At 47.9% G+C, this 17,756-nt stretch overlaps 1 protein-coding gene across 7 annotated transcripts; it reads left to right on the top strand.

Annotated features, from left to right (window-relative positions):
* Nucleotides 1–3,937: 3,937 nt before the first annotated feature.
* Kcna2 (potassium voltage-gated channel subfamily A member 2) lies at nt 3,938–17,491 on the top strand. 7 transcript variants are annotated; one of them, XM_040752080.1, is made up of 3 exons: nt 3,938–4,027; nt 6,091–6,419; nt 6,836–17,491. In XM_040752080.1, the coding sequence occupies exon 3, from the start codon at nt 6,999–7,001 to the stop codon at nt 8,496–8,498; it is 1,500 nt and encodes a 499-aa protein (XP_040608014.1). In that variant the 5' UTR covers nt 3,938–4,027; nt 6,091–6,419; nt 6,836–6,998; the 3' UTR covers nt 8,499–17,491. The 7 variants fall into 7 exon arrangements, with proteins under 7 accessions (XP_040608014.1, XP_040608013.1, XP_040608015.1 ...); XM_040752079.1 differs by having other exon boundaries at nt 4,016–4,038; XM_040752081.1 differs by lacking the exon at nt 3,938–4,027 and adding an exon at nt 4,186–4,317.
* Nucleotides 17,492–17,756: the final 265 nt, after the last annotated feature.

The following is a 17,756-nucleotide window of genomic DNA, read 5'->3' as shown; positions in this document are numbered from 1 at the left end:
TCATGTTGAGTTTGGTCCCAACCATATGATTGACTAGCTACCTTACCCTGGTCAGTGTCTGGTCCTCTCTGAGCTTCAGTATCGTTCTCTGTAAAACAGTCAATAGCATCTTTCCCTAAGCCTGGCTATAGGCAAATCAAATACTCACAGTGTACCTCTGTTCTGCCTGCCGGTGCCAGTACAACACACAGCAGGTACAGGAGTACCAAGAAGAGGTACCGGCCACACCAGGAAGGTGACAGCAATAGAATCATGGAGTCTTTCTGGGCCCCTAAACGGTGGTGGGAGGGACTGAGAATGAGTGCGCAGAGAATTAGGAGCCCTTCTTTTCTGCTCCTGGTTGTTAGTACTTGGTTGTTGTATGCTTTACATACAATGAGTTGCTTTGCTTAAAATGCAAAATTTGATACATTTTGACATAGACATATACCTGCAAAACTGACAACACACTCAAGATAATAAAATCGTCTATCTCCCATTCCCTTCCCAATACTTCTAGCCAGGCAACTACTTACCTGCTTCCTGTCTCTGTAGATCAGTGTTTCGTATCTAGAATGCTATATAAATGGAGCTGCACAATGATTCTGATACTTCGTGTGATTATTCAATGTTTATCCACACAAACCCTTCTTTTAATTGATTTTTATTTAAATTAAAAACAATCTTATTTTACATACCAATCCCAATTCTCTCTCCCTCCCATCCTTCCACTTCCCCCACCTGCTCCCCATCCCAGCCCCCATCCACTCCTCAGGGAAGGTGAGGCCTCCCATGGGAGGATCATCAAAGTCTCTCACATCATTTGGGGGCAGGATCGAGGCCATCCCCTCTGTATCTAAAGCTGAGAGAGGATTCCTCCATAGAGAATGGGCTCCAAAAAGTCAGTTCATGAACTAAGTATAAATACTGGTTCCACTGCCAGTGGTCCCACAGACTGCCCAAGCCTCCGAAATGACACCCACATTCAGGGAACCTAGTTTGGTCTTATGTGGGCTTCCCAGCTGTCACTCTGGTGTCTGTGAGCTCCCACTTGCTCAGATGAGCTATTTCTGTGGGTTTCCCCAGCATGGTCTTGACCCCTTACTCATTACTCCTCCCTCTATACAACTGAATTCCAGGAGTTCAGCTCAGTACTTAGCTGTGAATCTCTGCTTCTGCTTTCTATCAGCTACTGGATGAAGGTTCTATGAGGGCATTTAAAGTAGTCAGCAATCTCATTATAAGGGAAGGGAATTCAAGGTAGCCTCTCCACTATTGCTTGGATTCTTAATTGGGGTCATCCTTGTGGATTCCTGGGAATTTCCCTAGTGTTATATGTCTTGTTAAGCCTATAATGGTTCCCTCTATCAAGGTATCTCTTTCTTTGCTCTCCTTCTCTGTCCTTCTCCCAACCAAACATTCCTGATCCCTTCATGTTCTCCTCCCCCCTCCTCTTTCTCCTATCTCCACCCCCCTCCCCAATGCTCCCAATTTACTCAGGAGATCTTGTCCCTTTCCCCTTCTCAGGGGTCCATGTATGTCTCTCTTAGGGTCCTTCTTCTTTCCTAGTTTCTCTGAGGTGTGGATTGTAGGCTGGTTATCCTTTGCTCTGTGTCTAATATCCAATTATTAGTGACTACATACCATGTTTGTCATTCTGTCATAAACCCTTCTTTTAATGATGATAGTTACTTGCCGTACCTTGCCCTGGTCACCATAGTCTTTCCCTAAAGGCAAGGCCTAGCTCCCAAGCAGGAAACAAAACAAGGGAAAGGAAAAGTCTGCTGAGGGAGGTCATCTCACCAAGGAAAAGAAACAAGGGACACACTGGTTGTTCCTTTGGAACCAGAACTAAGAACTGGAGACTTGGAAAGGAAACTTGATGACCAAAGCCTTTCTGACTTAATTTTCCAGTGAAACTGGTTAGCTATCCACTCCTTATATCCAGTTTAGTCCTTACCATACTGCAAAAGAGCTTTGCTTTCCTGTTGGGTAGATTAGGAGACTGAAGTGCAAAACTATTTGATAGCTGCTCAAGTTCTCACAGCTAACAAGTGCCTATGTTGGGAATTGGACCCATGTTTTTTCCTGCTATTTCATCCCAGCCCCAGTACTGTCAAATGCACCCAAAGAGGCACCCTTCAGGGTAAAAGCTAGTGTACATTTTCTTCTTTGCCTTCATTAGTTGTCATTCGCACTTAGGACAGCTTTTAAAGAGAAGGGAGAAAGTGACGTGCCAAGTGAAGAGACAACAGAGGGGCCAGAGGAAATCCCCACAGGGAAATGGAATCTCTCTCTCTCTCTCTCTCTCTCTCTCTCTCTCTCTCTCTCTCTCTCTCTCTCTCTCACACACACACACACACACACACACACACACACACACACACACACTATGGAGAATGGGGATCCCTAGACCCCTGGAATCACAAGGATCTGATTCAGGGCCCAGAGCCACCACTTAGTGACCTTGTTCAGGTGACTTCCCCCTCTCTCTGCCTCTGTTGCATTTCCAGTGAATGGCTCTGACAGACAAGCCAGAAGACTATGAGAACTGAATGTTGTGCTGGGCCACAGGTGCTTAGCATAGCACCTGACAAAAATTAAGCACAAGCCACTAGTTAACATTATTATGAATTCTCCCACAAGGTTTTTCTGCTATCCACATCTTTTGTTCTACAAGTAAGGCAATGAAAATACATACACACTATCTAGTGGACATAAGCATAACAAATAGGAGAAACAGAGACCCTCAGGGGAATCATCCAGGAGTACATAGCAGAGCATTGGAGAGTATTTTTGCTGAATAGCTGAGGCCATGAGAAGCAGGAAGAACAAGAAACACAGACCAGTGGTTAGGTACAAGGAGAAATGAACTGAAGGCTAGGAGATCAGAGGGACAGAACATTGCAAAACATTGTTTATTTAGTGATTGTTGCATAATAAACTCTTCATATGCAATTTAACACTGACAGGTTGCCACCTTTGTAGTAAATTTACTTATCCAATAACTGGCAGAGATTAAAGTTTGAGAGGCAAAACGCCCAGGCGAGACTGGATCCTTCATTGGCTACCCATCTTCATAGCCCATCTTCCAGGAGTCAGAAGCCAAACTAGTAGGGTCTTAACAGTCGTCAGTTTCCCTCTAAGCCCATTGCCTTCTCAGAGTACTCCCTGCAGGTCTAGGTAGGGTCCTACTCTTTTTTTGGCGGGGGCGGGGAGTTTCGAGACAGGGTTTCTCTGTATTGTTTTGGAGGCTGTCCTGAAACTAGCTCTGTAGACCAGGCTGGCCTGGAACTCACAGAGATCCACCAGCCTCTGCCTCCAGATCGCTGGGATTAAAGACAGGCGCCACTGCTGCCTGGCTGGGTCCCAGTCTTAAACCCCACTCTACAAACTACCACTGGGAAGCAACCCCATCCCTTAGAACCATTCCTTGCAGGGAAACAGGCTTTCAGAGCTCAGATAAAGCTTTCAGAGCTTCTCATACTGAGGGTTGTCTTAGCAGGTAGGATCCAGGAAGAGTCTGTCCCACACTAGAGCCACTCTGAACAACAGAGCTCTGTGACTCATCTCCTCTGTGGAGCACCTCTATGGTGCCTGACAGGAGCCTGCAGAACTGAACTAATGAAGGCTTGGAGCTTTTGCATAGCTTGCAAGCCAGCCTGAACCCCTAAGACACTCCCATCCCCAACTAAACCAAGGACTTCCTACATAAATTCTTTCAGAAACAGAGGGTATCCTATTCTACCCCCCCAGGGTGCTGAACCCCCAAATTCAGTTACAACAACGTGGGCCAGCTAGTGTTGTCAGGTCTGTGAGAGGGCCAAAAGCTGGCCTTTCCCAAGGGCAACTGTGTGTCCCCCAGCCTTCTCTATCCAGAGCCCTAGGGAAAGGAAGCCAGCAAGGCTAGAGGCCGGCCCTGCAGTCAGTTGTTCTGCGGTCCTCCCAACCCCCACCCGGTGGGGGGCAAAGACAGCGGTGAGTTTCTGCCTCACTGCAGCCAGGCCCGCACCTGCCGCTTTGCCCTGAGAAGCCAAAGCTGGGCTGGGTAAGATCAAGGTGGGGCTCATGGCTATAGGAGGGGACGCGGGAGCAGGAGAACGCCGGGGCGGAGGGCTGGCGCTGGGGTCTGCAGATCCGGTCTAGCAGCATCTTAATAATAGAAATACATCTCCCTCGGGGCTGGATCCCCGCCTCTGGCCCGGGATACTTAGTATTGATCGGTTCATCTTCCTACTTCATTATGTTGGCAAGAAGCTCTCAAGAGCTCCTCAACTTGTGCCCTCTCCACCTCTCCCGGCCCAGGCAGCACCCAGCTAAGCTCTGCATGGAGTTCTGGTGGGTAACAGACGCTCTGACATAGAATGGGGTGTTTTATTTGTGGTAGGGGTCGGGGACACCGGGGTCTAACCCGGTGGCCAGCTCGGTGGCGGCGACGAGCGACACACCTCGCCGGCTCTGGCCCCGCCGGTCCCTTTAATTCGAGTTCGCTGCGGGGCCAGGTGCGGCGCTGCGTGGCGCGGTGCGGCGCGGTGCGGCTGCGGGCGGCGGCCGGGCGCTCCGTACGCGCCGCCCGCGGGACTGCAGAGTCTGCTCCCGGCTGGCCGCCCGCACCCCGCCGCCACCACCGTCACCGCCCGCTGCCCGGATTCTGCCTGCCCTGGCTGTCACCCAGGAACATGGAGGCTCGGGTACCCATCCGCAAGGGTAAATCAGTGTCCGGCGTTAGGCTGCGCGTGCTTCCATCCCTGCCCGGCTGCAGCGCTCAGGAGAGCTGCAGGGCACCCCGGTAGTCTGGGCGGGCGAGCTGATTCAGACCCCTGCTGTCAACCTGGAGGGCTATGGACCTGCGCCGGCCCCGGCAGGGTGAGGGGGGACTTGCCCCTTCAGAAGAGTGCATGGAATGGGCTCGGGGACCCTGCGGTCTGTGCGTGACATAGGGCGGAGGGCGCAGATTGGAGGTGGCGGGTGATGGGAAGTGCAGCTGACTGCATAGCCATGTCTGGTAAATAGTGGGTGGGTAGGACGCGAGTCACTTGGGTCCTCCTGGTTGCGTTTGCCTCTTGGCAACGGAGTAAAATAGGCTTCTCTGCAGTCGCTGTTTTTCCACTTGGCCTGGGTGGTGGGCTGCCGCGGAGCCCCCTTGCCTAAGAGGAAGCTAGATCTGGGGCAGCTGCCTGGCGAAGCCTGCTCTGCACCCTTAGAGTTCAGGCTCCTGTGTTTTCAATACGAGCCTCGATGGTCCCTCAGCTGGACCTTGCAGGCACTAGATAGGTTGTCCTCGGGGCCGCAGCGGGAGCCCACCGCACTGCACAGGAAAGGGTTAAGGTGGCACGCTCAAGCCGGCCACCTCTGGTCAGCCGTGCGGATTCCGGCGGGAGCGCGCCCGGCGGAATCCCGACTGGAGCCCGGGGCGATGGAGAGGGCCCAGACCCCTCCCCGCCCCTGGGGCCCGCAGGATTGGGTCGGCGGGGGGCCAGCCCGGAAGCCAGCTTCCTCTAGGCTCCCCCTCTCCATGAAGCCAATCCGCCTTGCAGCCTGCCAGGCAGCTTGAGCGTTTGTTCTGTGCTTCCCTGCCGAGATGTGAGTGATTTTCTCGTGGGAAGAAATCGGTGGTCCAGCGCCTGCCCAGCTCAAATGCCACCCAACCCAGAGCAAGGCCTGAGGCCCAGGGATCCCGGAGGGAGAGTAAGTTCAGCGACCCCAGCTATCCAGCATTCTACTGAGGCGATCTGGCTGTGTGCAGGGTCTCTCTGGCTGGGAAAGAGTGTGTGTTGGGGGAGGATTGCTTCGCTTCTTCACCGGACACAGCTAAGGTCAGAGAGGAAAAGCCTCCCCTTCGGGGATAGGTGTTCTGACACCAGGGTGGAGAGAGCTGGGTCACTCTGGTGGCAGCAGAGGACTAAGGGGGAGAAAGTGCTTCAAACTGATGGGAAGAAAGGCTTACCCAGGAGAGGCTAGCAAGGTGCAGGGCAGTTCTCTGTCACTAGCACAGGGGAAAGTAGGCACGGGGACTTGCCACTTGCAGAGAGGGTATCTGCCAGAGCCCTTCTAAGTGTTGTTTCAGCTATCTGAGATCCCTGGGTTCTACCTCTCTGCTGTGTTTTCCAGGCAACGTCACACCTCCCGAGGACAGCCAGGAGGACTCTGGCTTTTGCTGAGCTGTGCATCTTACCTCCTTCCTTCCAAAGACTTCAGACCCAGGCTTCACTCTTCTCAAGTCCTGAATGCCCCTTGCCAGGCATCCAACTATCCCTCCAGCTCTATCCAGTCCTAGAGCACACCTCCAAGACCTGGAGCCTGCCCTCCTGCTCAGAATGACTCACCATTATTTCCAGCGCAAGTGAGAAGATGTGACGGGGAGTTGAGCTGCCTGTTTGTGTATCTAGTGGCATCTGACCTGCTTCAAGGAAGAGAAGCTCAGGCTCCTGCCTGACCAGGTAAACCAATCAACCAATAACAGCCATATAGAGTCTTTGGGAGTGGTATCATGGATAAAGACCCAGGCCCCAAACACCCTACCATGAGTACCTCCTGTGGTGCAGGTATTGGCAAGACATTAGCACAGTGCCTGGCAGAGGGCTCCCTTCCCTCCTCCTCCTCCTATGGAGCTGTGTCTCAGAATGCGGAGCCTGTCTAGGCCACCTGCCCCTAGTGCAGGCCATTCTATATTTGAAAGATTGTTCCCTGAACCCCACTGATCCCAAGACAAGTTGCAAAGTAGCTACAGTGGCAGGGGTGGTGCTATGGCCTTGTTTCTGAAGTCTTGGCTGAGATGGGGGACATCAAGCACAGTTCGTGTCTAGTTGCCAGTGAGTGGGCATCTCACACATCCTTACCTGCCTCTGTCTTTCAGCCAAGCGAGACTGTGTCTCCAGCTCTCAGGGGGCTCTAGGGCTCTCCTGCAGGACCGCAGACTAATGCTTCTGTGTTTCCTGGGGCCCAGTTACCAGCACCCTGAGCTCTCTGCTGCAAGCAGCTGGAAGGCATAGAGCAACGCACTCTCCCCAGCCCCAATTATGACAGTGGCTACTGGAGACCCAGTGGATGAGGCTGCTGCCCTCCCTGGACACCCACAGGACACCTATGACCCAGAGGCAGACCATGAGTGCTGTGAGAGGGTGGTGATCAACATCTCAGGCCTGCGGTTTGAGACTCAGCTAAAGACCTTGGCCCAGTTTCCAGAGACCCTCCTAGGGGACCCCAAGAAGCGGATGAGGTACTTCGATCCCCTCCGAAATGAGTACTTTTTTGACCGTAACCGCCCTAGCTTTGATGCCATTCTGTACTACTACCAGTCTGGGGGCAGGTTGAGGCGACCTGTGAATGTGCCCTTAGATATATTCTCTGAAGAAATCCGGTTTTATGAGTTAGGAGAAGAAGCTATGGAGATGTTTCGGGAGGATGAAGGCTACATCAAGGAAGAAGAGCGTCCTCTTCCCGAAAATGAGTTTCAGAGACAGGTGTGGCTTCTCTTTGAATACCCTGAGAGCTCAGGGCCTGCCAGGATTATAGCCATTGTATCAGTCATGGTCATTCTGATCTCAATCGTAAGCTTCTGTCTGGAAACCTTGCCCATCTTCCGGGATGAGAATGAGGACATGCATGGTAGTGGGGTGACCTTCCACACCTACTCCAACAGCACCATCGGGTACCAGCAGTCCACATCCTTCACTGACCCTTTCTTCATCGTAGAGACTCTCTGCATCATCTGGTTCTCCTTTGAGTTTCTGGTGAGATTCTTTGCCTGTCCCAGCAAAGCTGGCTTCTTCACCAACATCATGAACATTATTGACATTGTGGCTATCATCCCTTACTTTATCACCCTGGGGACAGAATTAGCTGAGAAGCCAGAGGACGCCCAGCAAGGCCAGCAGGCCATGTCACTGGCCATTCTCCGTGTCATCCGGTTGGTAAGAGTCTTTAGGATTTTCAAGTTGTCCAGACACTCCAAAGGTCTGCAGATTCTAGGTCAGACCCTCAAAGCCAGCATGAGGGAATTGGGCCTCTTGATATTCTTCCTCTTCATTGGGGTCATCCTCTTCTCTAGTGCTGTCTATTTTGCAGAAGCTGATGAGCGAGATTCCCAGTTCCCCAGCATCCCAGATGCTTTCTGGTGGGCAGTCGTCTCCATGACAACTGTAGGCTATGGAGACATGGTTCCAACTACCATTGGGGGAAAGATAGTGGGATCCCTGTGTGCAATTGCAGGTGTGTTAACTATTGCCTTACCAGTCCCTGTCATAGTGTCTAATTTCAACTACTTCTACCATCGGGAGACAGAGGGAGAGGAGCAGGCCCAGTACTTGCAAGTGACAAGCTGTCCAAAGATCCCATCCTCCCCTGACCTAAAGAAAAGTAGAAGTGCCTCTACCATAAGTAAGTCTGATTACATGGAGATACAGGAGGGAGTAAACAACAGTAATGAGGACTTTAGAGAGGAAAACTTAAAAACAGCCAATTGTACGTTGGCTAACACAAACTATGTGAATATTACCAAAATGTTAACTGATGTCTGATGAAACCTATTAATGTACTCACAGCTCAACAGGACTAATGCAGATGTTGCATAATAACCTGCATTGTAGTCAGTGTTCTACAGTGTGCATCTGGTTCTGCATGGAAAGCAATAGTTGTGCAAGTGACTTTTGACCTTTTGATTTTTGATTTAGAACACAGAATATTTGTCATGACTTTCATGAAATCTTCATCACTGACTTACAGGTTTCCAAAGATGGGAGTCACCTATGGAGCCAGTATTTCAGACTGGCACAATGCGACCACCTCATAGCCCACACACCATCCGTCATAAACACCATCCTAACTTCCTAACTAAATGCAAACACACCTGGCAGGTGCACTCTCCTTACCACGCCATACCAGCCCACTTCAGCCCACCTACCCCCTCACAGAGGAACACCATCATGGCCTAGTTTGAAAGTTCTGGTGACTACTCCAAAGGTCATTCCCATTTTTGCAGTGAAAGGAACAGACAGTCTTGTGTGTTGAAATTACTTTCTGTGTCACAGGCTGAGGTTTGTGAATTGCAGTTGCCAACTAGATGCTCCGGAGGCTTCTGTTTCGTAACGGAAATGCTGCATTCTGCTTTTTCTCTGCAGTGTCAATGTGATGGAAGTCCAGGGGGGTGGGGGAGGGACAGTTAATATGACCAAATATGAGTTGTCAAGTTTTACATCTGTTCCCTTAGGCCTATGGGGAGAAGCTACCTAATTTGGGGACTTCTCAGCTTCAGATACCATTTTGCAAGCTTCAGGGTCACAGAACATATTTGATTTCTTCTTTTACTCTGGAGTTTGCAGACATCTGCTTTCCTGATGGTGTGGCCCAGCTCCACTCCACTGCAGTGGAGTATACCAGTCATGCAACAGAGCTGCATGGGTGTTCACTGCATGAATTTCAATATTTAAAACACTGAAGATAATCTATTTTCCTAGTATCCTATACAGTATTCATACATAGAGTATTAATAGCCTTGGAATGGTATTGAACTGGGATTTTCCCCATCAGAAGGCAAAAGCCCTCCATCAGGGAAAAGCAAATTGACTATTTGAATGGGGAACCAAAACTTCTGGCTGGCCCTCAAGCCTGCCCATCTCTGTTATTTCAATGGGAGCAAAGACCCTGCCACACCAGGACAATTGAACAGAAAATTCAGAGTCTAAACACTCAGATGACTGAAACTTAGGAATTAGTCTAGTCATGGGCATGACTACAAAGCTTACCAGGGCATTGATCCTGAGGACAGGCAGATCTGTGGGTTCAATGTATATAAATATATATCAGCTATCTATCTTTCTCATGTGTTCCTCTAGTAAGCTATAGGAAAATTGCATTTGAACATTGTATAAGCTTATGCAATATTTTGACACAGGGCAATTTATGCATGTGTTTGACTATGTGCACTAGAATATATATATACATACACAAAGTGTGTATATGTACATTATATACATGCACATATATATATATATATTCATTCTCTGGAGTACAGATTCAGGAGCAAATCCATTGCTTGGTGGGTTGGTTGTATCAGAAGCCCAATGGGTATGGTAAAACCCACTGGACCTGGGTTTGCTGTCATTGCCTCAGACACACTCCAGTGTTCATGGATTCCTAGACATTAGAATTGTCTTTCTGCCCTCCATGTGCTGCAGCTTCAGTTTCCCATGGCTGAAGCTTGTCTTACTGAGTGCACAAGGGTCCTACAGCCCTCACAGCTCCAGCTATCCTGGGCCAAGCCTCCTCTCTACAATTCGTCTCGTTCATCATCTCCATTATTATCCTCTCCTCTGTTTGATTCTCTATCATTTGGCTCTGCATCCATCATTTTCATGAACCTGTCCCTAGGATGGATCCTCTACTTTGAAACCAAGGAGTAAAACTCCCTGGAACCAGATTCTGCTGATCTAGAGGAAGCCTCCTATTGGTGGAAATTTCCAAATTCCAGAACCAAGGGATGGATTCCCTACAAGGCCCAAAGAATCATTTTGATTACTAAAGTCACACTCTCTCCCTAGCACACTGGTAGTAAGAGCTGACCTTTTTGAAAAAAAGAACCAAGGGATGGGTAAAGAATTACCCCCACCCCAAGAACAGGTAAAGTCTGAATGAGAGCTGTACAGCCTCAAAGTAGAGAATGTGTTGACCCTAGGAAGAGTTGTGGGGACAGTTTTTGCTTCTTCGTGCTGGGCTTCTTTGCCTTTTGACACAGTGGCTTTAATTCCCCAAACACATTGAATCACAGTCAGGGTGTTCAGCATTGATTCCAACCCAGGCATCACTGTTCACTAGTTGGTACCTAGGGGAGGGGGGCACCAGCTCAGGGTGCTAGTCCAGGGTGCTCATTAGTTCCTGGTCACCCACATCCCCAGGTGACTGCAGGGTATCCCATGCCAGGCACAAAGCCTCTGTGCTTCTCTTCTTCTCCTTTGTGGGAGGTGGTGCTGAACTTAATGACGTGGGGTGGGAGGGACATACTTTGGATGTAGGTTAAAGCAACCCATACAGAAGTGTAGGTCAGGGGAAGTTACCTATTCACACAATCCTTGACCAGGGAACCATAAAATATGCACACACATGCATCATAAATAAATGATACATCATTGCCACACACAAATATAAATATGTGACATATGTGCAAAATATATACAGTCCAAAATAATATAAAACCATAAAAGGTAGACAAAACATGCATATGCCACCCAAGCATAGAATGTGCATACCAACACAGAATATCTGCAAGGGGTGTATTTAACACATGTGCAAATGCACAACATAAACCTCATGTGCAAAATATATAAATCCAACTGGAGAACAATGGATAAACATACAAAATACATAAATGATTCTTTGTCATTGTTTCTGCACACAAGTTCACCATATATACATAGTACATAGAATTATACTAGATGCACAAAAAAACAGTACCTATGCCCAATAATACTCACAAAATTTAGACACTGAATCACTGACCATGCCTATGCTTCTACATCTAAAACTTGATGGGCAAAGGCAAGGGATCAGATTTAATTGCTTTTCCTTGCCCATATCAATAACCCTCAGTATTCTCCAAGGAGCATCTTCTTTGACATCCAGCCTCATTCCTGAGACCGAACTCCTGAGGTTTTAAGCAGAAAGATGGGCCACTGCATCAAGCACTGCAATCTCCTGGCCTGACCTTTCACCTTTGTTGAAACAGCACTCAGGGTGCAGGGTGTGTGAAATGAGCGCCAGCAACCTAATATAGACTTCCCCGATATACTTTTTATTCCAGAGGTAATTCACACAGATGACTCAAATCTCCAGATTTGTCCCTATTCCTTTGGAGCAGTGATGGCTCAGAAAACTAGGATTCTGAACCCTAAATCAGGTTGAAATATCCCAACATTCTTTGAGCCCAAAGACCTTATTACCCAGCCTCCCAAAGTACCTCTTTGTCTGAAGCCAGGTCGGAAAATTCATTCTCTATATAGGCTTAGCCCCTAAAATCAGACACCTTTTCTTGCTCATGGCATTTCACTCGCTCTTGGGCACAAGTCCAATGAAGTCAACTCTTGATCCCCATCTATGAGTGTTCAATTTAGGCATGCCTCCCCCCTGCTTTCCCACCAGGGCTCCTAGGGAAGCCTGGCCCCCCATTCAATTGTTGTGCCTTGATAAAATTGCAGACCAATTTAGCTGAAGTAAAATGTGATGAAGGACATTAACCTATGGCTAAAGAAGCATTAACAATTTTTAGAGAGCCTGATTTTTATCCTCTATTCTAACACTAGATTTAACCACTTGGTAAGATTACCCAGCATCCTAGAGCTCTGGGGGGCTGCTTCTTCCTGCTAATAGGATCAGGTGGAGACTGAGTGCATTTGGGCAAAGGCTTTATCTAAAATGAAAATTAGGAGTTGATCCAGCCTTGGACCAAACTTTGTGGGCTCTACTCCTATGGCCCTGGTTATCTTAACCCTCCCTTCAGGGTTCTGTAGAGGAGGCACCAGGAGCAGAGAATGGACATGTGGCCCACAACTTGTACATTTAATACACTGGAATTTGTGTTTCCAAAGCAATATGTCAATTTCCACCCTAACTTCATGAGTTGGCTCTGTGGCCTCAGATTTTTTAAAAGTTGGGGTTTCTGGGAGGTTGAAAAGGAAGGCAATGAAGTTGTCAGGGAGAAAAAGTAACTGAGCTGTAGGCTTTCTGAGTAAATTCATCAAGAACCAAGTTTTCATGGGTTAAATTTAATTCAGGAACCCAAATTTAATCTAGTTAAGGCTCTGTGCCTTCCTGGAACTTCAGAGGTGTATGAGAGTGAAGCCTTGGTGAGAAAAGGCTGCGTTTCTGAGGGTCCTCAGCCCGGGAATTCAGTGCCAGTCGCAGTGGTGGAGAGGAGGTAGAAACGGATCTTCCCCAAAGAAAACTATGAACAGCATGCAAAGGCCATAAGGAGAGCCCAGTGCTCTGACTTGCTAACCTAGACGGGAGGAGGAACCCAGAGCTCTCCTGTGAACCCCGCTTCACCTGTCATAACAATCTTCATGTGTGGGATGCAATGGCTACCTGGCCTGAAAAGGGTCTGATGTCTAGGCTATTACTCCTGGTTATACAATAGAGGTTCCTTTTGCCTTGATAAATTTTCCGTTGTCCAGGTTCAAACTCATGACCTTAACATCCTCACTTGCCACCTGAGTCAACCAGCAGGAGACATATGCTGGGAGCTGTCGTAGTAGTTGTTGTGACTATCATCTGTACCCTCAGACTTGGCCCTTGTTGAGATCAGTCCCCCCAGCCCCCATGGAGCAGAAAGCGGGGACAGGAGGGGTAAGAGAACTCTTACCCTAGTTCCTTTGCCCTTCTTTCTGCTTCCTTTGCCCGTAGAACTCAGCTCCATCCCTCATAGTTTGTGTCTAATGTTTTTAAAAAGGAAATGTGCAATAAAAGCAATAGTGACTGTTTTCTTTAGCAATAGCTCTTTCAAAAACCTTGCTCTCAGGACTGAAAAGTGATAGACAGTTTATAGCTCATCAGATAACGTCCTTGATCTCTGGACATTTGCTCATGCATTTCTGTAGTTCTTCTTCCCACATGATCGCATGAATGGTTCCTGTCTGCCGAGGTCTGACCTCCTTCTGAAATGAACACACACACAGAGGTTCAGTGTTCGCCCAAGGAAGGTCCACGAGAAGGCATTCTTTCCGTCTCTCTTTGGTGTGCACCTCTCTGTGTGTCTCAGTGCCCTCTTCCACTGCCTTTCCTGACTACCAGTTCTTTAACAGCACCCTAGAAATGTCCAGGCACTGAAATCTTGCATTTGAGTGACCTCATGCCAGCCCATCTTGTTGACTTTGTGTTTATCTGTCAGGTATAATGGAAGCCTATAGGAGAGCGCTTACTAATAGATAAGAATAAAGCATCCTGAGCCATTATAGAAGGTCCTTTCCATGCACTAAAAGCCGTTACTTGATTCTTTTGCAGCCCTCTCTGGGGAGATGAATATGAGGGAACATAGCCCTGAGGTGGACACCTGGGATCAGTTACTTGAAAAGGTTTGGGGATTGTCCTCTGACTCTCCTTCACAATAGGCTGACTTGCTCAACCACAGAGACTCTATCGGAGCTTTAGAGCAAAATGAGTCTTATGGCTTTGGGTAGAGGTGGATAGGTACGGAGATGAGGGTGGTCAGGGAATATCATTAGTGAAATAAACCCCAACTCCCACTGCAGGATGCAGCTGTGAAAATATTTCACATATCACCCAGGGTTTTGGAAAGGACCCCTTTCTTGAAGCATCTGTGAAGTGAGCTATTCATGTTCAGACTGGAATCAGGGAGGGCTGGCGACCCCAGGAGCCCATTCCATTCCTTCTCAGTCTTCTTTGCTCCACACACCCTTACATAGCCTAACCGTGGGAAATCTCAGGGAGGAGAGTGTCCTGTATGCTTTACAATCCTGGTTATTTGAGGAGAGATGGGAAAATGTGTGGTTCAGTCTTTGTGATTAGAAAGTAGTACTTCCTTAATAGGTTAGTATAAACTCTTGCCTTAGTTAAGTAGAGCATTTAGAGAACACAAAAGACCTTGCATGGCTCAGAGTCAAACTTCTAAACCTCAGTTCTTGGTGTATGGAGACGGAGGTGAAGCAGATCAAAGAGACAGGTTGAGTGGTGCTGGCTGCAACAAAGTGGATGTGGGCACAGCATAGAGTATCAGATGATGCCCTTGCTTGCCTCTTCCTACCAGAAGTATAGAAAGACAACATGATTCTTGTCAATAAAGGTTTTAGTTCATTGGTCCTGAGTTGTTAGAGTTGTTCCATATATACATATGCCTGTGTGTAGATATGTATAGTACATGTATCTATGTATGCCATTATTTCAAACATTACACAGATGGATGTTGACCATTCTCAGTTTCACTAGTGTGGAATAAATTTGGCATTATAAGGAATACGCTGCGTTTACTTGAATTTTAACATGACCTTTTTTTTTGCATTCTTTCCACCTCTCCAGTTCTGTGCTTTTTCTGCTTAAGAGACTATTCAGAAGGCATTGCTTCAAACAAAAGAACAGGCTCAGGGTCGCCTCTGTCCCTTCCCTGCCAGGTGGCTGCCTGACTCAAGGATCAAAGGGAGGTGTGATCCCAGGGCCAGGTGCTGTCTTATCCTTTATTGTCTGCCTTGGTTGTCTGTAACCTCATCTCTCAAGATTAGAAAAGCTATACCCAACTTTGTAGCTCTAGGGGAGTGGAATGCTCGGAGACTTGGCACAGGGCTGGTCTATTTAGTTTTCTCTTGGTCAGTCTTAAGTGTCCTAGGTTTGAATTTCTTGAGTTTTTTTGGTGAAACTAAACCAGCATGCAGTTGAATCCATTTAGAGACCATTTAGTGGGAGCAGAATGCCAGGCCTAGAGTAACCAAAGCCCTCTTGTCTTCTTGGGGATGAGCTGTGTACACCATTCAAGAAACTTCTGGGTGGGAGCCTAAACATGCCCTCCTCGCTATTTTGCCTGGCAGTGTTAAACTCACAGAGAAACATTGTCCTCAGCCTCATCTCCTGCATGAGACTGTATGTACTCTACTTGGAAGTGGGTGGGAGGGATTCCTCACTAGTATCTGAAACAGTCAAGGTGATACAGGAGTGGCTGTCGTCTCCCCACATTCCCAGAAGCTTGGCAATCTGGTCAAGCGAGCCGTCATCCAGCAGTAGACACCTTTAACCTTGACTTGGCATGACCAGCTGGTAAGTGCTGCAGTTGGCCTATCTATATGGTCACCTCTCATCCTGCATGAGCCTCAGCATGGAAACTCATCTAACTTCCTGTGCTCTTCTACATCCTAAAATAGGCAGATGTGTTCCAGATGAGTGTGCAGCTGAGAAGCCCTTGCATCATTCTACTGACGGATGCATAGGGCAGGTGTGATTACATAATAATGTGGACAGCGCTGCAGCAGCTACATAATTAAGGGAAGTAGAGAAGTGACTGGGTGATAGGACCTTAGGTAGCTACCCAGAGGACTCCATGCTTTGTCTCTGGGTCCTTGTGAGAGGCCCCTAAGCCCTGCTTCTCCTTGAAAATGACTCCCTAGACAGTGCTGCCTTGTTTGTCTGACTGCATAAACACTCCGGGCTGCAGGGAAAAGCAGAGGAGGAGCTTAGGGAAGAGATTGTTTTGTAGCAGACACTTTCCCTATTAGCAGCAAGTGTGACTGACTTCTGAACTTCCGAAGGATAGAGCTGAGACTTTGGCCTGCCAGGTGAGGCTAGAGAGGAGCACAGCCGCTCAAGGCTAAGAACCGGAATAGGGAAGCAGGAAGAGAGGCCTGGGAGGCTCCAGCAAGGGTGAGTCTCAGCTCCTGAGAGCTTGAACATGCTCCGTGCTGCCCCAGTTCTGCCTTCACGTGGGAGCCAGCGACCCAGTTTCCTTTTGTTGTCGTGCTTGGATGCTTCCCTCATTTGAAGGGCTCCAGGAAGCTGGAAAGTCCCATGATTGAGCTCCAGCCTGCTGAACAAACAATGCCCCAGCCAAATTGGCCTCTTCCTGGGTTTCTGCATCCATGCACCCCTCTCTCCCACTGAGGGTGATCTTGGAACAGCCAGGATTAATGGTGTCAGCAAGCAAGGAGGATTCTCTTGTTTCCATTACAGACTGAGCTATAAAGTTCACAAGTGGGGGTGGGGCTGTTGTGTGCTTATGTGCTTATTATATAGGCCATCTCTGGAGAACATATCTATATATAATATATTTCATATATTATATATGTGTGTATAAATATATATGTGTGTGTGTATTTATACACACAATGTGGAAATGGCCACTCACTTAGGCTCATGCAAGCACAGAATAATTAGGGTTTCCACTAGCTTCTTTGCTGTTCATGCATGACTCTGCAGCTGCCCTCATGCCCCGTCTTTAAAGAATCACTGAAAACTCAAAGAGGAGAGGAAGATAAATAAGCCTCTTTGGGATCAATAGGAAAAGGAACTCCAAGGCTGATGGCAAAGCTTCCTAAGGATGATGCTGAAAGGGAACTTGGGTCTCCATGGTGATAAGAGACAGAGAGCCAATAAGAGCTGAAGGCGGAGCGGGACTTGTGTGGAGGACTCATGGGAGTTGGAAGTCATTTAACTATTTGTTTGCTTCATGACAATTTAGACACCAGCTGTAACTGCTTGCACAGGATGTAGAGATGTTATCATTCTTGCTGACATATCCTGGAAGCTTTCAGCCTCACCAACACTGCCCCACCCAGGACTTCTGCAGCTGAGAGTTCCTGTGTCAGTAGGGTCTGGTATATGTACATAGATTATACATATATGTGTACATATGTGCCTCAATGAACATTGCCTGTTCACCTTACCATGGGTGTACATAGACTTCATAGAGCTCCACAGTCTTTTGTAAATATTGACACAAGTAAATAAGTATATAAATATATATTACTGAGGATTTATTTTAACATCATTCTGTGTGAAATGACAAAAATAAAATTTTTGACAGACATCAATGCTTTCTACCCTCTTTTCTTGTTTGGATTATTGTCTTTACAAAATAAAAATCTGCTTGCCTTACTCTCCATTTTCTGAAGCTATGAAGGCTCATCAGACCAGGGCTGCCCACTTGGAAAGCATCAGGGACCACCTTGGCTGTATGCCCATTTTCCATTGCCTACAAGTCCCATGTTGACACTGTGGGACATGGGGAAAGCAAAAATGGGTTTGGGATCTCCTCCATTACATCAGCATCTTCCATACAACGGGAGAATGTA

The sequence above is a fragment of the Mesocricetus auratus genome, unplaced genomic scaffold, assembly GCF_017639785.1.
Source record: "Mesocricetus auratus isolate SY011 unplaced genomic scaffold, BCM_Maur_2.0 Super-Scaffold_100009, whole genome shotgun sequence".
Lineage (NCBI taxonomy): Eukaryota > Metazoa > Chordata > Mammalia > Rodentia > Cricetidae > Mesocricetus > Mesocricetus auratus.
The sequence above is the reverse complement of the archived record's forward strand: the minus strand, read 5'-3'. Positions and strand labels throughout refer to the sequence as shown.

Bases quoted from the DNA above. Each gene is read 5' to 3' on its own strand.
- Kcna2 (XM_040752080.1), top strand. From the start codon at position 6,999: ATGACAGTGGCTACTGGAGACCCAGTGGATGAGGCTGCTGCCCTCCCT.